At 36.4% G+C, this 24,976-nt stretch overlaps 1 protein-coding gene across 1 annotated transcript; it reads right to left on the bottom strand.

Moving 5' to 3' along the window:
- Window positions 1-13,535: 13,535 nt before the first annotated feature.
- Window positions 13,536-21,226, bottom strand: tnfsf11 (TNF superfamily member 11). Its single transcript, XM_053497182.1, has 4 exons — window positions 21,012-21,226; window positions 19,226-19,255; window positions 15,366-15,492; window positions 13,536-15,279 (listed from the first exon to the last, which is right to left on the bottom strand). Exons 1-4 carry the CDS (start codon window positions 21,198-21,200, stop codon window positions 14,858-14,860), a joined length of 768 nt encoding a protein of 255 aa, XP_053353157.1. The 5' UTR covers window positions 21,201-21,226; the 3' UTR covers window positions 13,536-14,857.
- Window positions 21,227-24,976: the final 3,750 nt, after the last annotated feature.

Genomic DNA, 24,976 nt, shown 5'->3' with positions numbered 1-24,976 from the left:
CACATTCAACTGCAGGAAGGGCCAAGTTTTGCACTTATTATGTTAATGCATCCCCTATTAAATAGGCCATTTCCTGTTATAGCCAGCTTGTCTTTTGATCTTTGTGTGTGTGTGTGTATATATATATACAGGCTAGATAAGAGTAGAGATGAGTGAATGTTTAATAGGGGGTTTCCAATGTCTAAACCTACACAAATGAAATGAATCTGTTATCACAAACGTCTAAATCTACAAACATATTTGACACATGATAAAAATGGACCTGAAACTTTTTCTTTTAGTTCAAACAAGAATGTGTGTTAAGTGAGAGATAGCAAGAGAACCTCTAGTTTTATCCTGAGGGCACACAAGCCCAATATTTTACATTCTCTATTCTGTAGAAACCTGTAGGACCCTGGTTACCTCAGCTGCAGTAAGGGGGATTTCCTGCGGTTCCTCCCCTGAATTAGGTCACAGCATTACCCATATCACAAAAGAACGCCGAGGAAAAATAATAACTATAGACTGTTTTAAACCACCGAATACACCCTGAAGATCTGGAGGCTATTATTCTCAAAGACAAAATATACAGAGGGATTTTTTTTTTTTTTTTACTTCATTGGATTTTGTTTTTGACTGCTGTCCAACGTTCATGAAAAGGAAAGGTCATGATCTAAACTATGAGTAACACTTGTTGCAGTTTTTCCCAAAATCATCCAAAGTGGAAAAAATCAAGTAACGAAATCCAGCCTAGCCCTTTACAACAAAAACATGATTGAAAAGATTACCTGTGTTTTTAAACCCTGAAGCATATGGCTTTATTACAAAAAGTATACAATTTTATCTTTTTCAGTCATAGAAAAATTGTAGAAATCTTTCTTTATTGGAAAGGAAGGATATTTAAGGTCGGTGAAGGACCTTAATGTGAACTGGAAAAGCATGCCTTTTGCAGGGCTGTAACATGCAGAAATCTCCACAACAACCACAACTGAGTCACTCTGCTTTCTGGGGAAAAATCGGCTCCATGAAAGAGAGACCATGCAGGCACGCCTTGGCTGCTGATGAACAGTGCTGACAGTTTGCTGACTTTTTTGCGCGCACACACACACACACACACACACACACACATGCACATACCCACAAAAGCAAAGAAATTAACTGAGGATGGAACAAACCCATTCACTAGTGTTAATATGTGTTTTGTGCTAGAGGAAAATATGTTATTCCTCAATAGGTACTTAATCTTTTACTTAATATCTTTACTGTAATCTAAATCATATGTGTAACATTGGGCATGGGAATACTACCGTAAAATCTTATCTAGTTAATTTTTGCGCTGGTCCAAGTAAGACTGCTTCATTTCCTCATTAACTTCATTACATGTACTGAACAAATGGCCTATAAGGTAAAATATACTCCAGATGGGCTCCAGAGGTTTTCTTGCTTGTCTCACATCCAAAAGATAGTTGTGTATACAGTAAGGTCAATAAGTATTTGATCACCCTGTGATTTTGCAAGTTCTCTTACTTAAAAATCATGGAGGGGTCTACAATTTTCAGCACAGGTGCATTTCCACTGTGAGAAACAGAATGTAAAAATCTGGAAATCACATTGTATGATTTCTTAACAATTTATTTGTAAATTACTGTGTCAAATAAGTATTTGATCACTTGCTTATCAGCCAGATTTCTGACCCTCAAAGACCTGTTATTTTGCTTTTAAATAGTCCAGCTACACTCTGCTTATGATTCTAAATTAGTAGCACCTGTTTGAGATCGTTAGCTGTTATAAAGACACCTGTGCACCCCATAATCAGCCAAAGTCTAAGTGGATACATGGGGTATCAATGATGCTAAGAATGGTAAAGAATCAGCCCAGAACTACACAGGAGGAGCTGGTCAATGCCGTGAAGAGTGCTGGGACCATCATTTCCAAGGATACTATCAGTAATACACTAAGACGTCATGGTTTAAAATCTTGCATCGTCCAGGTCCATCTGAAGTTTGCCTGGAAACATCTAGATAATCCAGAGGAGTCATGGGAGAAAGTCCTGTGGTCAGGTGAGACCAAAGTAGAACTTTTTGGTCTTAACTGCATTTGCTGTGTTTGGAGGAAGAAGAATGATGAGTATCATCCCAATAATACCATACCTACAGTGAAGCATGGGGCTGGAAGCATCATGCACTGGGGGTGTTTTTCTGCACAGTGGACAGGACTGCACTGTATTAAGGAGAGAATAAACGGGGCCATGTATTGTGACATATTGAGCAAAAACCTTCTTCCCTCAGTCAGAGCATTAAAGATGGGTCGTGGCTGGGTCTTCCAACATTACAGTGACCCAAAGCACACAGCCAGAAAAAACCAAGGAGTCGCTCCGTAAGAAGTATATGGACTATTTAAAAGCACAATAACAGGCCTTTGAGGGTCAGAAATCTGGCTGATAAGCAAGTGATCAAATACTTATTTAACACAGTAATTCACAAATAAATTGTTAAAAAAGAAATCATAGAATGTGATTTCCGGATTTTTCTGTCTCCCACAGTGGAAAATATACCTATGCTGAAAATTGTAGACCCCTTCATGATTTGTGGGATCACAATCTAACTCCATGATCGTTCCTGATTTTTATTTCTTTCTAAATTGTATAGCAATGCTGAAGGCTACAAAATTATGCAATAATTTTCTTTAAACAGTTAATGTTCAGATGTATCTACTACTTTGGCCTTTTAAAGCCCTCATAATAGCTCTAATACTGTGGTGCTGTTAATTGGTCATTTTTGAAGCTGGTTCAAGGTCTAAATTAACTAAATGACAATTTAAAAAACTTGTTGATACATAATTACATATGTGTTATTTCATAGTTTTAACCTTCCCAGTATGTATGTCATAGAATATAAAAAAAATAGATCCCAAGAAAAAAAGAAATGTCCAAACTCGTATTATAGGAATCCAGGATGATATATTTATATATATATATATATATATACTGTTGAAACAGTATACACCTGTTAAACTTAAATTTCAACATTGCAACATTATTCATGAATAGTACTACTACTACTATTACTGCTAATAATAATAATAATAATAATAATAATAATAATAAACAATATTGATAAATATTCAGTCAGTAATAAAGTTTCTCACTCTACAGATGCTGACTAGACTGCACACTGCACCGACTGTAGGCTTGCTGACACGACATGCTGTTTATAGGTAATAATTTTATAATTTGAGATATTAGGCAACAAATAGGAAACTGATCAATTAGATATTAGATATTAGACATTGCTCTGCTTTGTTAAATAAAGATACACCCTTTGGTATGTAGTGAAACAAGCTGTACAGTTGATAATCTACCAATTTGTTTTCAGTACATAATCTTTGGCATTAGTGGGGGAAAAAGCCTAGTTTCAGATTGAATTTAGGACAAATTTTATGATGTGTTTATATTGTCATGGGGGTGTGAAGGCAAAATCCTAGCATGGATAAAAATCTGTCATCAATTTGACCTGCCGGCAATGGAAATGTGTGAGGAGGAAAAGAGGTTCTGAGATTCCTCGACTTTAGATGTCTCTCGGTCTTTAAAGGATCTCCCCGTTGCATGTTAGGCTTAGACCAGGGTGCTGACACCACTCTCAGTCCTTCACAGTGTGATTTAACGTTATAATTACAGACAATTTTATTTTGCTGGGAAACTTATTTATCTCAAATGTTTATCCACCAAGGACTGGCTTCTTTCCAGCCTGAAGTCTACACAAGACCTGCACAGCTGCGGGACAAGCAAAATATTTGCTTTCTCTGGTCTGGCACTGGTACAAAATCCAAGGCCAAAGCAAAAGCAATAAAACTGCCTGCTGATGCCCACACTTTAGGGCTCGAACAGCCTTTTCAGGAATAGAGTGCCTCCTTTGACTACCCGCTTGCTCTGGATTCTCATAGGTAATGGCAGACACAGCTACACCCTGACCTGATGAACTTCCTCTGGCCTAAGTCTCATCATCACTGAAAATTGACTGTCTTCCCTTGCCAGCATGTTTGAGGCATCACACTAACCTTCCTCCCATGGAGCAGAGAGAAGCACCTCATGCTGAAAACCACTAACGCATGGCTATGTGGCCACTTTGTGATGGACCCAGCATGCTGCTAGTTTCAAAATTAAAGGCTATGACAGCACTGGAGACCAAGAATCAACAGTTTGCCACGGATCTGAAGAGTGATGCTGTCGTTAGCGATATCCTGTTCTGGATGGATTAGTGGATGATAGCTTTGAACAATGGATCATTTTGATTGGGAAGAAAAGTTTGAGGAAAATCATCACTAGTATAAAAATTTATGCTGAAACACTGCCGGATTATTTGTAACAAATGGACTAACACGGAGCAGTATCTCTCAGATATACAGCCAGTATTTTGTTTTACAGCAGCTAATAATAGTATACTGTAAATTTAAATAATCTCTATTGGGCATTTTTATTGGTCAAAACCATTTACATGAGGTTGTCAGAGAGCGAAAATAAGAAAAATATAAACAACTGCAATGAACCAAGAAACAGAGGTCAGTTCGGTTTTACAAAAACATTCCAGCAAATAAACTCAGTGACTTAATTTAGAAGTTGCACAGGACAAAGCCCTGACCATGCTGTGGTCTTCTGTCTCAGTAATATCCTCAATGATACATCTGAACTCCCAACAGTATCCCAGTTTATTCACAGCGTAATCAGTTCAGGAGCCTGAGGGAGGCCGTTGACCAGAAGACAGTCAGACCACTTTCACAACACTTTAGCGAGTTATTGTGTAAAGTCCAATTTCAGGCAATTGTGGTATTCTACAGAAGTGAGTCTCCAAAGACCAGAATGGTCCAGCTATACAATACAAAGAAAAGAATGTTTTTATTTCTCTAGATACCCACAATTAATTGGAAACAAATAAAAACATAGCAAAATATATGCTTGTTTAAGAGTAAAAATGTGACGTTGACTCGAGAATCAAAACATTTTCATATATATATATATATTCATAAACCTCATAGCAGATCTAACCTGAGGTTCTGTAAATTGGTCAATTTTAAAGTTGGTAACTGTAAATCAACTTCTTATGAGTATTGGTGTTGCTTTCCTGGGATGGTCATCTTGACAGTCAGTTTCATTATGGTCCATGATGGGTTTTGCAAATGCACTTGAAATTACTGTTCTTGCACGAACAGCACCCAAGGCTGCCGATGTCTAGTCTGATCCACAGATGTACCACCCCATAACCTGCAGAGAATCCACAGCCAATGTCCTGGTACCAGTGCCCACAGCACACACCCTCAAAGGTCTTGTGGAGCCAGAGTTGCCCAGGTGGCACAAGTAGAACGTATAAAAATACTGGGCATAATGTTTTGTGTAGTAATGTTATGGCTGACTGTTGTAAATGTTTCTGGAAATATAGCAGCCCTTTTCATGACTTGATCATCATTTAAATCATTGTCTTTGATAAGTCAAATAAATAAAAACATACAAAGCAGCCAACAATCCCAGCAGGGATAACCTAGGCAAACCTAGAGGTTTATTTTCCTGTGACTTGGTACTGGAGATCAAATAATTCCTATTTTAACCTTTACCTGACATTTTATTCGTAAGAACAAATCTTACATTTTGTTAAATAAGGAACTTTAATAGTGTTCGAGAGTATGAATAAAATAATTACTATACATACAGTGTGTATCATATGTACTGTACACATCATATGTTTATAAGCATTTATAATAACGACAAAACTCACTCAGCCCTTGCTATATGAATGCTTTGTGTACAGTAGTAAAAATGTCGAACATAAATATACTAAACTTTTAATAGAATTTGATTAGACCATGTGTTTCAACACATTCATGACATATGGAGGCCAGACATCCTATTCATCAACTCACCACAGTTATGACTCTTCCAAAGAGGCAATAGACACTCCCTAGAAAGTACCCATCACTGAACTAATGCAAAACAATGTTGTCATGTCTGTGGTTACAGTCTGCTTCCTGATTACTGAAGCAATTACACAAATCATCAGATTAATACCTAATATTTCTTCCCAGAAGCCATCTTTCCAGTGCTATAAACACCTGTTCCCAGCAGTCATGTGATACATTGTTTCTTATTATTTAGAATGATCTTTTAATATGTCTAGTGCTCAATTCCATGTTTGCTGTAAAGTATTTTTTTATGGAAAAAAAAAAAAACACTGTGTGTATAAAGGGGTACTAGATCAAAAACAGGAAAGTTTGTGCCCAGACCTTTAGTAGTCTGCTGCATGGTGCCATGTGAAATTAACAATGTCTAGAGATGAAGAGCGGGTCAAGATCAATTAGAGAGTTTAGTCAACCTTACCCGAAGCTTTAGAAGAACTGCCAGCTCACCTAGCATGATCATTCAGCATCTGGAGCACAGTGTGGTGAAACAGGCACCAAATCTTGACCAGTGTTTAGCCTGACGCTCTCCGCTCTGTGATTTGTTGAGTCACAGGGGAGCAATACAGGACCACCTTTGTGACTAAAATAAGCGTATTTTTCTCACGCTATCTCTGCACATTTAGCATCAGAGTCTGGCTTATTTAAGTGCTGCAAAGAATATGCCATATTTTTATATGTGTCCCTATAATAACAGAAAAAGTCTTGCATTAAATTGTTCTTGTATTTGTACAAATACTTAAAATGTTATAACGTACCAAAGCACCAGCACATTAAACGATTAGATGATAAACTTTGTTACAGTTATACAATGGAACAGTTGATGTGACACAGATTAGTGTACTCTGTGGTTTCATCTTGCCTATGTATGTCAAGTTCTCTATTTATCTGCAGGATAAGCATCTTTATGCAGAGTAAGCAGTGTAGCTGGAAAGCATGTTATGCTGCAATGATTATAATGGTTTAAATACCTGTGTTTGTTTCTAAACTTAAATACTTATTTGGTAGAAATATATATATATATATATATATATATATATATATATATATATATATATATATATATATATATATATATTAAGTATGTATATATATTTCATACTTATATATATAAAAAACTGTATACTTATATATGTTTATTGCCCTTAAATGCACTAATTTAATACATAGATTTTTTTACGATGAAAAGAAAATAAATAAATAAATAAAAGGTCTGTTAATCTGTTATGGCAAAACTATTTAATCAAACTTTTTCGATTACAGGAAAAGTAAAACTTTAAAAAATTTACGACAATTGAGGAAACATAGCCTTTGGTTCTGCACAGCTTGCATGTACAGTGTGTGTGGGGCAACTATTGAAGGTGAAACATTCCAGTTGCCACAAAATTACAAGCATCTGTTATCAAATTTCAAGGCTTCTGTTTTGATCTGTTCTACACATGTTGTAAAATGACTTATGAAACTAGTTTTCTCTGAGGTTTTCTTGCTTTTGCATGTCTGTAAGGATCACCAAAGAAGTAATCTTTTAGTGCTTCCTGCAAGTGCAGAGCAGTGGATCGTCTTGTTTCTAGTCACAGCCCTCACCACACTACGTTCCCTCTGATACTCAAGCACTGCTCGGCTGGTCCCACTATCTCTCAGAGATCGAGGAAGACATGTATCTAGACTGTTTTCTGTTCTGACACCTAGGTGGTGAAATAAACTTTCTCCTCCGAAAAAAATGGAACTTAGTATCCTAGTAACCCAGTGCAACGATTTATCCAATGACGGAAACCGAAGCACTTTTGGAAGTCGCTCTGGATAAGAGCGTCTGCCAAATGCCTAAATGTAAATGTAAATGTTTACTAGGCTGCTTTACAGGGCTGTATAAATGGTGCCTGAATAATTTTCTGTAACAGCAGCCTAAGTGGTTCAACTGAAAGATATCTCGCAGGGTTATTAATGTCCTTGTTCGAATACAAATACGATTCTATAATAACAGCTTGTTCCCAGCAACTTGTGATGGAAAATCGAAATAGTCTAAGGCTGATAATAAATGTGGAAAAAAAATTTTGACAAAGAAAAGTACATAATCGTTGATATTGTTTTTTTTCCTGGAAAGAGATGTTTGTTTATGGAAGGAGTCTCTGTAATGGTTTGTGATTGTTAGTAAGTTTTTTTTTACAGACGAATCTTTCAGACAGACCTGGAAGCTCCAAATTTTTTGTTGTTATGTTGATTTTAGATCGTCCATAATGATTCACTGTTTGTAACGTATACTACTGTGTTTAGATGTAAGTGTAAATACACTGTTTTGGCCAATAAATCACCTCATAACTTTATTTAGGACATTCAAACCAACAATTGAGTTTCCATTTGAGTTTCCACATAGGTCTGATATGTTTATTAAACCATCTGGTACAAAGAGAAACCATCTGAGCAAACATCCTACCAAGCCACATTGCATGGAAACATATTAGACTCAATATGAATATGAATGAGTAGACGATCATCAAAAGCATATTTAGACTAGAATGTTTAGTTGTATAGTATATATATATATATATATATATATATATATATATATATATATATATATATATATATATATATATACTGTATATATAAAGAAAATGTTTTATTAGCCAAGTGTTAATGGCACTGATAGAGCCATAATATGCACCATAATTTGTCGATGATGGATAAGTAAATGCGGCATAAGTACAAATGCTGTAACATTACACGCTCTCAGAAATGACAGATGTCAGCATCATACTGCATTATCCTGTATACAGGGTCATGGGGGGCCTGGAGCCTGTCCTGGGAGACTTAGGGCCCAACCCTGGATGGGGTGCCAATCCATAACAGGGCATGCACACATGCAAAACTCATTCACACACTACAAGCAATTAGGCTGATCTGCATTGATCCTGGACCCCGGAGGTGCAAGGCGACTGTGGCGAGGTAACCAGTAGGTTAGTATAACCTTAGAGTTGATTCTGTACTTTGATGAAAACAAGTGGGGAAAAAAAAATTGTGCTTCGAGCACCCAAAATTCCAAGAAGGAAATGTGGTTTCTTAATGGCAGAAATGTTTGGTCTGGAGGAGAATATAAATGTCCAGAGCTTAGCTTACCCTGTGTGGCTAGTTATGATATAGAAAATAGGGTTTATGATGCCTCCTGACTTCGTCATGCTAGAAACAATGGTGTGATATAAATGATTATTTTTTTTATAGAAAGTGATTACGTAAATACAAACTAAAGTCATGTTAACTTTGAATCTTTTTATCTTTGAATCAACATTTCTGTGTTCAAAAAAACATTACAGTGCATCATGCAAGCTTTACTGGCATTTATAGTGTTTGAAAAGCGATTCAAAAAAGATGTTATCGTGTACTGACATACTGTACATAAAAAAAACTATGTTAACTGGGACACATGTCCTCATTTGATACAGATGTAGATAAGATAAGAAATTTGCATCGTGCAAGCCTGCCTGCTATTTATAGTGTTTTGTTCAATTATAAGCACTCAAAAATGACAGATAATATCAAACCTGACACATAGCTAGAATGTATGTTTAAATGGTTTCTTGTCCCCATTTGAGAGCGATATTCAGTACAGTAGATAAGATCACAAAGTTAGATTTCTACTGCCCTATCTGTTCCACAGAGCAGAATTTAGGAATACATTTGGGTGTAAAGATTTTATGCTGCGGTAAGTAACAGCCACGGCTAACCTCTACTTGCGATGGCAGTTTGAAATGAACTAGACCTAATTTAATCATATGCAAGGTTGGTAGGTTTAAAGCATTACATGACTTATAATATATGACTTGTTTAGCCATCACACATATGTGCTACTTTGAACTTTTAATACTAATGACTCACATATAGTAGGCATCGGCATTAATTGCCAATAGAAAATTACAAATTTAGAGTATCAAATCCATTGCCCTTTTCTGGGAGATTGAAAGAAACCAGAAAACCCAGAGGAGCCCCACATTGATACTACAATATCCTGACCACTTTACCTTCAGCAGTTAATTATCCTTAAAGATGAACCAAAGTAGCCTTTATTACAGTCTGCAATGTGAATAATAGTGTCTTGTACTTTCGAAATGAAAATCTAAAATATAACTTTTAGATGATTAAAGTATGTATATGCAAAGAGCTTTATAATAAGCCTGGCAATAATCTTTCTTCCTTTAAAAAAAAAAGCCATTCATTTCTAAATTGCTTAAAGGTAACATCATCATGGGTGAATCACCAGGGGATTCCCTCTCCTCCTACTATTCCTATTCCTGAAATAACAATTTTAATTACTGCTGAACATTAATTACACACAAATCTGTCAACTGCAGTTATTTTTTTATAATGTTATATGAAGTATCACTTAATTCCCATACTGTTTCAGTTTATATTCCTATTAATTAAATAATCAATTATCCACATAGATATTATATGCAATAATGTGTATTATCATAGTTTGCTTCAAGAAGTGCACTTTTATAAGATCCTGAGATGCACTGGACAACTTGCTGTGTTGTGTATTCCTTTTTTTTTTTGAAAACTACAGTAGTATTATGCAACAGTTGGACACATTGGAAACATTAGAATGACATTGGAATGACTGTTATTTCCATTTCCATTAATTGAAAAACAATAAGCCACATATATCACAAAAATGTAATATGTCATTTATTGCACATTACAACTACGTTAGCGTTGTAATGAAAAAAAAAAATGTGGTGAAACCTGCACCCAAACAACGTGGCTTGTCTGTGATGGGAAGTCATTGTGGTACACGGATGGTGGCAATAAAAAACCTGGCCGTTAAAGGAAAGTTTACATAGAAAGCCAAGCGGGAAGGTATTAGGAATCATATTGGCTTTTTACTTGAGTTATTAGTAAAAAACTAACAAAAAAAAATTATCTACAAGAAGGAGGAAAACATGTCTGAACCCATCTTCACATCCCGAGTTTAAAGGTTTAAACAATAATAAACAATAAACAATAGTGAGATACTGTATATAAAAACTTTTTTACTTTTTTATACTACAAATCCAAATATTTTAATGTAAGAAAAAAACAAAAGTCTAACAAAGGTTTACCAATTATTCTTTGCAAGAATATTTCTTAATGAGTTAAATGTTTTGCATGAAATAGTGGGTAAAGCTTTCTTAAAAAGTCCTTTCTGGCTATGAAATGTGGTAGATGTCAAATGGGGTGTTACTTTGTGTTAGCAGTGTATCCAGACTTTTGTATTAGGCACATTTATACATTACAAGAGAAATAGGTAAATAAAAAAATTGTGATGTTAACTTTACTTAAAATAAACAAAACATTATGTTAATATAATTATATTATGTGCTTGTGGTGCCCAAACCATGCGTACAATTTTACAAGTAATGTACAAAAATGCAAATTGTCATTTTCTTCTTGAATATAACTTGATTACATATTACATGCCAAAAGAAGGACTGGGTCAGTTACTACAGTATATTAGTACAGTTTTTTTCCCCCGATTATAATAACCACTGCTAAAACCTCATATGGCCCAAAGTGTGTGGACACGTGATGATCACATCCATATGTGGGTCTTCTCCAACTGTTATCACAATGTTTTTAATGTCTTTGTATGTTATATAATTATATTTTTTCTTCACTGCACTAAACAAATAATTAATGTATAAAATGCTTTAAATTAGGGGCAGAACTTCCATTCAAATAAAATATGTAAGTTGAAAAAAAAATAATAATGGCAAAATATATATATATATTTATGTTGAACTGAACTAAAGTTTATTAAACTAAAAGTATAGAATTAAGTACAAACTTAAGTAGAATTTACAAACTTAATTTACTTTAATACATTGACAAAATGTCAATATGTAAAAGTGTGGAACTAAAAGGTTTAGAACTGTTTCATCATGGTCAATCCACATCTGCTCAAAGTGAGCTTCATAAAGACATGGTTTGCCAAGTGGTTGAAGAACTCAAGTGGCCTGCACACACTGACCTCAACCCCACTGAATACCACCCAGATGAACTAGAACACTTACTGCACTCACTGATCTCACAAATACTGAAGTGGCTAATTGGGCACAAAACCCCACAGTGACTAAAATCCTGTTAATGTGAGGAAATTATTATTATAGAGCAAAGTGGCAGGGAGAAAGGCGGCTACATTTTTAATGGGATCAACAAGCACATACTAGTGTGATTAGTTAGGTTTCTACATACTTTTGGTCATACATTTTATTGCACAGAAGACCTTTAAAGACTATTATCTAAAATAAAATTTAATTGTCATTTGGGAGTTACTACTCATGCTTCCGGGCCCCTGACTTTACTACTATTTACAAAAAAACGTATCAGCCTGTAACCACAAGGGAAAATAAACAAAACCAATCAAGTGATAACTCTTGAATGTTTTAACCAATCTTAGGGCTTAGCCTTGATGGATTACGCAGATAGGAACTGTGCTGTCCAAGGTCCTGAAGACTGGGCACACAAGCTAAGGTCAGTACAGAGGCCATTATTTAATTAATTTTCTGCTCAAGTCTCAACGGACAGCTTTCAGTTAGAGTTCTTTCTAAAATGTGGCACAGAAGAAAAAAAAACCTATACTTAGTCAGCAAAGGAGTGTGAGCGTGCAAACTTCTAAGTAACCTTAATGTGCATAACAAGCTCACAGCTGCATCATAAATCCTACCTTAAAGCCATTTTCACCCCACCACAGAAACCCATAAAACGTTCACTAATCGTATAATGTATCAATGCTCCGTGTTCTGCTGACAAAAGCACCGTTTGGTTATAAAACATGGCTTTATTTCAGTCAATGCCCCCACTCACCCCATTTCTGGGCACATTCTGGCAAACAGTTCGCCTCTCGTGATTGAAATCCAGCAGAGAAATGTGGAATGCATCAATTGTCTTCATGGATGGATGTACTTAGGATGGTTAATCAGTGTTTATTAGCTTTAAACAGCTGGGTTTTATTACCAATATGACACATGCCTTTTATGAGGGCCATTCAAGTCAAAACAGGACTTTTGATTGTGCAGAATAACATAGCCAGAACAGAACTCTCTCTCTTTCTATATATAATCCCTTGGTACATTAATACACTTATCCCAACATTTCACTAGTGACATCAACATTTCTCTAAAATGAGGTAAAATGGAGTTAGATTTTAAATGTTATTATATGTTAAAATATGAACTATCCTGACCTACTGAAGGACTCACTATATTTATGCCATTTAGTCCAAGACTGTACTACTGAACAAAACAAGCTAAGCAACTGTTATTGATTTTTCAGGTGCCTTCATTGGGGTTGCCACATTAATTGAATTCACACATTTTGACACACAGGTTTTATTCTTTGAAGCCCTTCCTGATACGACCATTCTATTTTTATCCGGGCTTAGGACAATCACAAAGTGTCCCCAATAACCCCAGAGGCTTAGTGCAGGGTAATGGCTGGGATGTGAAGCCGACCCTTCCACATGGCAGGTGAAAAGACTCCGGCTGAGCCACTAATGCCCATAGAACAAGCTGGACAACCAATACCTGGAAATTAACTTTTAACTTGAAGCAAAACCAGAAATGCAGCATTTTAGGCATATTTGTAAAAAGTTGTACATTTTTATTAGTTAAAATGATATAAATAAACAATACTATTAAACAAAACATTTGATGATATGAGAAATCTTTAAAATTTTAAGTTGACATTTAAATTGTATGTTGAACAGCAATAAATGCTGCTTTGAATGAGAATTTGTGCACAGAATTGTCAAATATAAGATACATAAATACAAAAGTTTCTTTAATGAGAAACCACTCGAAATAAGGTTTAAAAGGAGCCCTGTGCTTCCCCCATTTGCAATAAAAGCGCATCTACAACTGACCTACAGTCAATGTGTGTCATCCAAAACCTGTGGAAAGAATGGAGCTTAGGCAGACATACACACTGTACAAGAGCCTTAGAATAAGACAGAACATTTTACAAATGCCCATCTTTTCATCATAAAAAATAAATAAATACATTTAGTGCATTTTCTCATTTCCTCCATTAAGGATAAAATGAAAAATAACTCTTTAAATTAGCATGTACCAAACACAGTTTGGTTCACTGTATTCATGTCAATCTTTTCAGCTCTCACAATGACTAAAAGACAGTCCAGCTATCTTTGATTTTGTTTTGCTTTGTTTAAAGAAATGTTGCATAACTCACAAAATCCGATTGATAAACAAAGCCTGCATGATGCAGACATCCAACAGTCTTTTTTTGTTATTTTTTCAACATTACATTGGGTGTTTCAAAATCAGTGCCAAATCTGTTCAAGGACTTCAGCTTGCTAAGTAACAAATAGTAAGATTAAGGTTTTAAAAAGCATTTCTAAAATCAGAGATCTGAGAGAACTAGAACTATGTGTGGTTTTTATCTGCTTGTTACACAAACTTTATCTCTTGAAAAGTTGATGATAAGCATACAGAAAAGTCTAAAAACCATTATTTCTTTGCACGACCACCTAGTGCTGACCATTTAATGGATCCAACAACCATTCCTTGACTTTGCAACTACCTTCTGGTGGCAGATATCCAGAAGTGTGCTCCTATATTGAACATTCACAAACAGATTTTCATCTGGTTTGTTACTACAAGGTTTAAACAAACGTGTCTAGAGCAAGTGAAGTCCATAATGAAATACAAATGCTGTTTTAACTTACTTTGGCAGCTATTTTTAACATGACAAAACTTTTATAACAAAATTAACAGTTAGAAGTCTGATGTGCCCTTAATGATGTACAATATAAATCAATATTTAAAAAAAGTCAGAAGTCAGTGATCTAAAATATAAGTGCTCAGTGGTTCTTGGTCAGGTTGAAATTGTTCATCAGATTGTAAATTGTGCATAAACCAGTTCAGTAGCAAAAGGAAACAAAAAGTCAGGTGCTTATTTTAAAGACACCAAAGTAAGTCCCCTCTGGCTCTGGATCCAACAGCCAAGAATTGGACACATTGACGAAAAGGCCATCACTCGGTCCCAATCGGACACTTCTTCCTTGCTGCACACAGTACATGTTGTAGTTCGGATCACTCCAATTAAACGTGCCTCCGCTTTTTGACAACAGCACAGGTTTGAGTTGAGACTGGGTGTGACTCTCATGAAAAATATACTGAATCAGTTGGACATTGCTAACATCCTGTTTCTTTGTGGCGTGATCAGGGGCATATCGGAAACAGGTCTTGGCATACACGTAATACCATCCATGCTCCTCCATCACGAATCGTCCGTCGTGGTATTTGACTTTGGTCAGGGTGCCATGAAATTGGTTCCAATGGATAGTGGTCACGATGTTGGTGTCAGCTGCAAATTCAATTTAAGGATGAGTTAAAACTGAAAATAGATACAATAAATGTTTATATCTAACTTACATAGTGGCATTTGCTTACTGCTTGCAAAGTCCATGGGGGTCTTGACAGAAAGGTGAGCTACTGGTGTTTGATCTTTTTTTCTGGATCTGTCTCTTCTCTTGATGTCTCTGTATGCATCAGCAATTATGGGTTCAGAATGAACTTCCTAAAGAAGAAAAGAATAAGACGGTATGGAACCTTTAGAGGAACTTGGAAAATTTAACCTGAACCCTGTCTTCTGATATTAACTCCTTTTATGAGCAGGTGAATAAATATTAGAAACTTAATTAAGACACATAACACATCAAAAGATAAAACTAATTGTTAACAATTACGAAACAAATATTCATGTATTAACCATTCTTAAAACTCCAGCAGAACTTCCTCACTGAACACACCTGCGTGGCGGCGGAGACATTATATTTCCATTATATTTGGATAATCCATGCAATGGGTTTAATCATGGCAAACATAAATGAGAATTTTAACTGGGATTATTGTTGGAAAACTTAAAGCCCTCTTGTTGTGGTACTAATGTAGAATAGTTGTTGGCACACATGGTAAGAACCGTATTGCACTGGCTTTTTACGCAGGATTGCCAAAAAGACTGCATGCTCATAAAATGGTAGCTAGTCTTGGACTTATAAATTAATAAAGTATGTTATTTTTATTGTACTAAACAGTCTTTCTAATATCTCTCGATTTCACTCACTTCACTGATTTCTGCACCTACAACCAAGATTTAAATATTATCAAGATAAAAAGTTGACATAGTGGAATATTTAATTGCATAAGACTAATGAATTTAGGGAAACCTAAATCTAGAAAAATGTTTACAATAAACAAAGTTAATAGGAAAAATGGCACTTTAGATAAAGCAGCAAGTGTTGTTTGTGATGAAAATAAGAGTATGTGGTCTGCATTTGGCTCGTGATTGATTTCCAATCATTTTCTGCAACACTGCATATTAATTAGGCTGGCTCAGACCTATGTTATGATGTCTCTTGTTATGATGAAAAAAAAAAAAAATCTAAATTTAAGCGGCACCAAAAACATGCGTGAAAATGCAGAGTGTGCAGTTAATGTTTGCTATGGAAGACAGCTAATACTAAGCCTTCACTCACCAACATGGACACAATGTTGAAATTTTCCACAAGGATTAATTTCTTAAGCATGAGATGACAGGGACGGATAAAAGAAATCTTGTTTGCTGCATGCAACAATACTTATCTTTATGTAACATAATGTAACAAAATACTATGGTTTCTGCCTAATCAGACAAAGCAACTAAAGAAGCTACAGAATCCAACTACAGTAACTGGACTTAGGTTTATACTGCTAGAAATGCTCTAGTTTTGCATTTCTTTTTTTTTTTTTTTGCTCCAGGCTTATTTAATATACGTAAGTTCTGACTAAACAGGTTTTCTGTGATTTTCTTTCTCAGGACTGGGAACCATGCTTCTTTTGTGACTCAGGTGAGATAAAGATGGCACATTCCTGTAACTTTACAAACTTTCATGGGTGTTTAACTAAGGAATGCGACATGGATTGCAGCCAAGATTTAAGTCACATGCCCTCCCCAAAAATTAGACTAATAATCAGATGAACAAGATTGTAAATCCATCTCAACAAAAAAAGGAAATACCTTTCTCTGTATTGTAATTTAGGGAAGATGCATTTAAGGCTAAATTTAAAAAAAAGTTTGCTAGATATAGAGCATCAATATCGATTATATTAAATAACTGTTGTTTTTTTAGCTTTCTCACATGCTTTCAGAGGTATTTCACAAGCACCCCTCCATGAATGACACAAAGATCAAACTAAAGGTGACTTTACTGGTCTTGATCCCTAAACATTACATTTAGTTTTTATTTCATATGTGAATAGCATACAACTCTACAAATATCTATCTAAATGTTTTTACAATACAGAAAGCAATTTTTTTATGATACTGGTTAAGTGATAAGTATCAGATATTACATGGAAGATTTAAAATATGTCTAATATAGCCTGATGTACTGTACTGCTAAAATAGATTTTCACAGGAGCTGCAATTTAAGTATACCCTTTTATTTAAAATGTATACAGTATTATTGAAATATATTTCTGCATATGCTGTACCGGTTTTATGGTATCATTTATGAAAAATAAACAAAGTTCCAGAGTAATTATATTAACCAGAAAGTAGTGTGTAGAACATGTACTTTTAGATTGACTTAATTTGTACTGAAATTTGCCTTCTCTGAAGGAAAAGTAGAGACAATCAAAATTTCAAATTTAATAAAATAAAATTTAATACAATGTAATTTAAATAATACATTAATTAATTACATGTTATGTTCTGATGTATTGAGTGTTTCTAGTGAAACCTATCAGGAGTGCATGGTACTGCAGTGAAACTGACCTGGCTAGGAATTATCTGGATTTTAATAAATGTAACACTTAAAATGTGTTAAAAGTGGTTAAAAAAGCTTGAAATTATTCCTTATTACATTTTATAATTACAGTGTGTTAAAAGTGGTTAAAAAGCTTTGAAATGATGCCTTATTACATTGTATAATTACAGTTGCCAATTCTGCTGTTAAGGAACTGAAGTGCCAGTGAATGAAATTCAGATCGAAATCAACAGCTAACCACCAAACATCAGCCATTCACAACCGCTCCCCTCTGCTGAGCTCAAACACCCTATTCCACTGCAGAAGAGTACAACATGTCAAAGGTTTCTAAAATATAATATCATGTTGTTCACATTGTTTTTAAATATCACAGTTATCAGTAATCACAACAACTGCAACTATGATTGAAAGCTTTGATTTACTGTTTTCTGTGCAGCGTTCTGGATGCCGTTCAGCTACAACCATGAGAGTATGGGCAGACCACAAACAAAGCGGAGGCCAGTATATACAACCTCGGACCGCACTTGAGAAATAAAAAACAGAATAAGATTCATCATGGAATTTAATGCTGGCTTTTTAGTTTTTTTCTAGAAGAAATGTCTGAGCTATGCAAACTCTTAAGCTGACAGTTCATAGTGAAAAGAACTCACTGCTCAAATGCTTATAAACATAATGAGATAATACTCCTATTCCCAGGCAGTGTGGGTGGTTTGAGTCAGCCCTGTTAAGGGCCAAAATCTATCAAGTTATATTGAGAGTGTCATAAATCCTAGCTGCAAAATAAAAACTTTTTTTACATGTTTGCAATGTGACCCCATGCTGCACCTGCCCTGTTATGCTGGTGATTAGTGTTAGTAATTATGAGGCCATTACCAAAGCCACATGCAAAGCATTTCACATCAGATCCAGAGAAGGAGCAAGAAGAAACAGCAAGAAGAGAAGTACTGACATGTACCTCATATTTTCTCTATGTAAACTAACCCCAGGTTATGTAAACATGCCCCCCATTATAAATCTGTGTGATGAGGCTGATGACATGCGTGTTAACTCCTCAGAGCGGTTAACCTGATAGACAGCAGGCCCAAGCTCTCTGGCTTGACCTTTACACAGGCAGCCCCAACCACCACAGTTAAGGAAATGTTTTACAGCAGCTGCGGTATGTAGCTCAATGTTTATCTTCTGCTTTAAACAAATTATGAGAAAACAGTGGCTCTAAGGCTGTACCAGAACAGCGAGAATATCTTGGATATCATCAACAAAACAGGAGCGTTAGTTCTACGAAGCCAAACACTATGATATGACTATTTTGAGTTTACTTGGAAGTTAAGAACACTAGTACTTCATGGAAATTACTCATTTTAGCAACTAAACAGATTTGAACTGAACTTAACAGCAAAGTTGCGTCGCACCAAACGAAGATAAAACAAATTTTTGCATGAGAAATAACTCCTGTGTGGTGTAATGAGTAAAACATCAGTAAAATCTCAAAACGCAGACACTCACCTCTATAGGCTGAGCTGAAGAAAGGTCAACCTGAAAAATAACAAACATGACTCAGTTCTGCATCTGTATTCAATCACGTGCTTATAAAAGTTCTAATAAAATGGTTCAATACAGGGGAGTTGCATACTTTGTTATTTGTATGAACTTGTAAAAACTAATTTTGTTCACAGTAAACTTGGGACAGATGTGTAAATGTTTACTGAAAGAGGATGAAGGCATGCACTGATTGAACTTAAGATTGTTTATAAAAAAATAAATAAACTAATGAATGCATAGGTCTACTCTGAAAAGGTAAAAACAAGCAACTACAAAATAATTCTATCAACAGGGCTGATTTTAATTGCTGTGATTAAAAATATGCGAGCCAAAGCACGCTCTGTACACAGGTGTGTATACTCATTCCATGGTGTATCGTTCATGACTCATTCTGAGATCCATGCAGGTGAAACTGCAATTTGTCAAAGAATTCGGTGCTGTGTGCAGGTCGGTATTTGTTATGATGTAAATAATTCAATTTAACACCTTCTTGTGTCACACACAGGACTGGACTTTCCCAGTTTTTAGGATACCTACAAATACTCTCCATAAAAAAACAAAAAATCAGAGATTTTATTCATCTGAAGTTTCCTGTGCATCCGTTTTCCAAAGCCAATCTGAACTTTGTGCCAAGTACAACTGAAATTCATCTTGTGTCTGTTACTTAGGATCTCCTCCAGGACATAAAAATCCTCTCTCTCTCTCCCGCTCACACACACTTATACACTACTGTAATATTCATGGCAAAGACTTGCTCACAGTGAAAAAACACAAACAATGGAATCTGTCCTTGATTTAGATTTATACAATGTTGTGATAGCCCCATCTGTGTTTATGTGCGTGTGTGTATAGTAAAACTAAAGAGGAGTTTAATGTGAAACCCCTAAATAAGCAAATGAGAGCTGGAGATCTTCATCATGTTTTCTTTACAAGTCCTGCTTTCTGTTCTAGGATGAAAAGCTTAACGCATACAAAGGACTTTAGGACTTCTTTTGTCCATGCACAAGTCCTTTGGTTTAAAGGACTGTTTAAACATCATCAAAACTCTCTCCATTTGTCTCTCAATTTACAAACCAAACGTACAAAATGTAAAGAATGTACAAAACACCGGAGCAAATCGTTTTCTGAGAAATGATTTCCCAACCCTTCCTCTATCCTACACGAGCATCCTTTAGCAGGGTGAAAGCACAGCAGATTGCGTGCAACTCGCGCGAAGCCTTTGAACAGCTCAGTGTTGTGAGCTCGCGCACTGAGAAACTCCGCCAAGCGCGATTATCGAGTCGGAAAATCAAGCTCGTGCTGTTGTGCGCGTGCCAAAACGCAAACCAGTGAGGCGACATGCTGCGGAGCCGAGCGTTCTCAACGGTTCTTTTCGGAGAACTTAAACGGCGCGAACACGTTGCCTTGAAGATGATCTTCAAAAAACAGGGCGTCTAAACGACACACACACACACACACACACAGGCTGAGATAAGCCCCAACCGCCATTTCCAGTTCTGCACAGAGTCACTCGCTGCGATTTACAGCGGACACGCAGGTAAAAACGAAAGCGCGCTGCAATGTAAACTACAACACGACCTACATACAGCACAGGTCGTGCACAAACTTTACTAAAAGTCCGTAAAAACAAACACACACACACACACACACACGCAAACTTCAAGGTCAACAGAGTCGCACGGATCTCGTGCGCGTCACGACCAGGCTCGTGCCAGCGTGTATGGGGAAAGCGTGCTATCGCGTGGCTCACCTCGCGGAGATAACCGGTCAAGTGCAGCAAAATGGTGACACTGGACGCGACCTGCAGCAGCCCCATCACGGCCAGCGTGCCGAAAATCAGCGGCCTGTGGGCGCTCTGGGTCGGCGGCTGGAAGCGCGAGCCCCCGTGCTCCATGTCCATATGGTTCCGCAGGTAACCGCGATAATCATTAGCTGCCATGAGCGCACGTTTCTAATAGCCTCCTCGGTGCAGGAAGTCGATAAAGTGCGCGGATTGCTATATAAATGGTGGGAGGGTAAAGCAGCCGCGGTGCCGTGCGGAGACTCAACCAATCAGATAGTAGCGCACTCAAGAACTGTCTCGCGCGCCAGGCACTTTACAACCCAGTGGACATTTAACATTCAGAAAAGCACCAAACTGTACCTTTCCTTCACCCTAGGATGGGGCCAAGCAAGAGACAATCTTTTGTACCTTTCTTACATAGTAACCGAAGTGTAGTGCAACTTTTTAATGATTTAACTAACCACTGATATTTCGTATTTACTTAGCTTTTAGGTACACAAAAGACATACTCTTGACTTGCAGGTGACAAGAAGTTCTACCATCAAGGTTACACCCAGCTTTCTAGATTAAAAATAAACTCTAAGGATATTAAAAAGGGTACATTTGAGAGTAGCATTCCAGAGAGCTAGAATGGCACAGTGCATTACTCTTTTTCAGAGTGTATAATTGCAGTAGATGAGGTCTTTATTATGCTTTTTAAACACTGCTTTTAATGGGTCGTAGTATTTTATTAACATCCGTAACTCTCAGTGAGTAACCCTCAGTTTATTATTGTATTTCATAGCTTGGGTTTTGCTATACTCTGAACTGTAGTAATCATGTCTCTTTGAAATGATACACCTGTTGCTTCTCTATCATTTACCTAGGAACATCATATAATAAATCTTCAAGCTTTATGCTTAAATGTACCTACAGTCTGATTATGTACTAGAAATCTACATAAAAATTTCACTACATAAAAAAATATTGTTAAAATATACAGTATGTATTAAGAAGAAGATTCTGAGAATATATTATTGGTTTTCTGCTAGGTGTTCAGTTTTCATCACATTTACTAAAATCTATTTTTCCTGTGATTAACTGCCATCATATCCAGAATGTAATTCTGCTTTGGGAATACAGAATGAGCCCCTAGTCCCTTGTGACTATCTCCTCTCCACCATTTCCTCTCACCTCCCAAAAACATGCCAGAAGATAAACTGCCTACTCTATATATGCAGCCCTGGGCATGAATATGTTTGTGAATCAACATCCAAATCAACTGTGTATTTCTTCTTTATGGCCGGTGTGTCCACGATGACTCTGGATTCCCAGTAACCTGGACCAGGATAAAACAGTTACTAAAGTTCAATTACTAAATTAATTAATGGCCATAAGTTTAGTTTTGCTTACATTATCATTTCAACATTTATAGAAGAATGATTGTCTGTTCAGCAATTGCACATCTGGGAAGAGTTTTCTAGATAAGCTGTCTTGTTTTATTCTAATTTGTGGGTGTTGAGAGAAATTATGATAATGAAAAAAATATATATATATATGTGATGGACTGGCGTCTCATTCAGGGTGTGTCCCTGACGCCGGCCTAGTGTTGATGAAATATGCTCCAGATCTACCACTAACTCTGACCAGGGTAATGTGGTAACTGATAATAAATGAGATGAAAAACTCATTGACACCAATTTCTTTTTATTTCCCACCAACCAATTTTAAGACCATATCTACTAGATTTAAAAGGCAACAAAAACCTAAATTTTCAATATTATTTTGTGTGTTCAAACCGTCATTAAATAAGAAAAAAAAAAACTCCACTTTTTTGTCCACTTTTACTTACAGCGGAAATGTAGTTTAACTTCCTGAATTGTGCTGGATTTACAGACATACAGGATGTCTCCATTTGTGTTGGGTAGAATGAATAAGAGGGTGTTGCAACAGTGCCACATTAATTGCAATTCATTTGAATCAGTTGCAAATGATGACACAGTATGAAGTCATTTAAACAATCCTTGGAGGTGGACAGAGACTAACAACATCAGCCATAACATTAAAACCATTAACATTAAAAGCACCTAGTTTTGAGTTGCTTTGAGTTACCTAGAGTTGCTCTTGTGCCATCAGGGCTACTCTGCCTTCAGGGTGTGGCTCTGCAGTGCCTCTGGAGGTCTGTTGAGGTGTCTAGCAGGTGCTGTAGGTTGCAGTGTGGGTCTTCCATGGAGCGGACTTGTTTGACCAGTGCATTTCATGGTGCGCAATCAGATTGGGATCTGGGAATTTTTGAGGCTTAAGTATACATAAGTACTTTATAAGGACCGGGGATCACTCATTGCTTTCATTACCTACAGCTTTACTTGTTTTTCTTTTAGGAAGAAACCCCTTGAATTCTTTTAGAAATCAAGGAAGTGCTTTACAACATTCATTTTCAATTGCGGTCTCAGAGGACTCGCTGCCCTGACTCCCACACCTGATTTGATTAATCTGGTAAATAACAGCCTTTTCTGAATTAAAGGCGGGTGTGACAGAGCAGAAAAAAAACACACTAAAATGTGCAGGGCAGGTGGTCCTCCAGAAACCGAGTTGAAAACCACTGCTTTAAAGTCTTTCCCAAAACATACAATAAGGGTGGTTCAATGTGCTGATCTGGTCATTGGAAAATTTAATCCTGCATCAATTAGCAAAGTTTTGGAATCATTCTCTTTCTCTCTTTATATACAGTGAAACCTCGGATTGCGATCAACATGGTTTGCGAGTGTTTCACAAGACGAGCAAAGATTTTTAATAAATTTTGACTTGGAAAACGAACAAGTCTTGGTTTATGAGTACCGAGTATCGATTATCATGTATCACGCATACGCTTCTTGTTTTGACGCCGAGTGTCACATGATCACAACTGAACCAACATTTTTTCTCTCTTTTGTGCTGCGGAATTGTGGGTAATCGTCTCCCCTGCTGGGTCTTAGTTTGTGTCTCTTACTGGCGTAATCAACATCCATGTATGCGTGTACTGTTTACTAGAACACTGTGACCACGTGTGTGCGCGTAAAACATATTTTATTTTGTGTCTGTATGCGTGTGTGAACAGCGCACGTGATAAATAAAGCAAAAGCAAGTCTCATTATAGAGGTTAAAAATTTATTTTCTCTTGCTTCTCAAGGCTTAGCCTGCTCTTTGTCTGCTGTGTGTGCGCGCGTCATTGGCCACCGTGCCACACACACACAGACATACAGATTCTTTCTACTTTTGCCTTCACAGACACACACACACACACAAACACTTTTCTGTCACGATTATTTTCAAAGGTAAAGTGCTGGTTAATTTGTTTTATTTTTCCGATAAACCAGTGTTTCCGTTGTGTGCATGCACGTGTGATTGAAAAGAGTAGGGGAAGGGTAATTGCATAAGACGAGAAGGGGGAGAGGGGAGCTTACTTTAGATTTACACATACACACACACACACACACACACAGAGCGCCTGCGTGCACAAACAGAAACACTTATCTGGCGGGATAAGGTAAAGTGATGGTTAATTTGTTTTATTTTTACTTAATATTTTGTGTTAATTATTTTAATGTATTAATTTTTTTGGGCTGTGTAAAGAATAATTTAAGGTTCCATTATTTCTTACTGGAAAATTAAATTTGGTTTACGAGTGTTTTCGAATACGAGCCCGCTTCCGGAACAAATTATGCTAGTAATCCAAGGTTCCACTGTATCTATATATACGTATATATGTTTGTTTGTTTTTTTTTTTTTTTGAAAATATATAATTACATTGCTAAACATTGCTAATTACTGCAGAATTAAGTTTTTCATCTATCTTGTATCGCGTCTACAACATTTGGGAATTTCCTTAGTATACGCCATCATCATAAAACTAATAAACTGCACCTGGTCCTATAAATTGCATCACTCTGAGCCAACATACAACCAGGCTGAGA

The sequence above is a fragment of the Clarias gariepinus genome, chromosome 5 (assembly GCF_024256425.1).
Source record: "Clarias gariepinus isolate MV-2021 ecotype Netherlands chromosome 5, CGAR_prim_01v2, whole genome shotgun sequence".
Lineage (NCBI taxonomy): Eukaryota > Metazoa > Chordata > Actinopteri > Siluriformes > Clariidae > Clarias > Clarias gariepinus.
The sequence above is the reverse complement of the archived record's forward strand: the minus strand, read 5'-3'. Positions and strand labels throughout refer to the sequence as shown.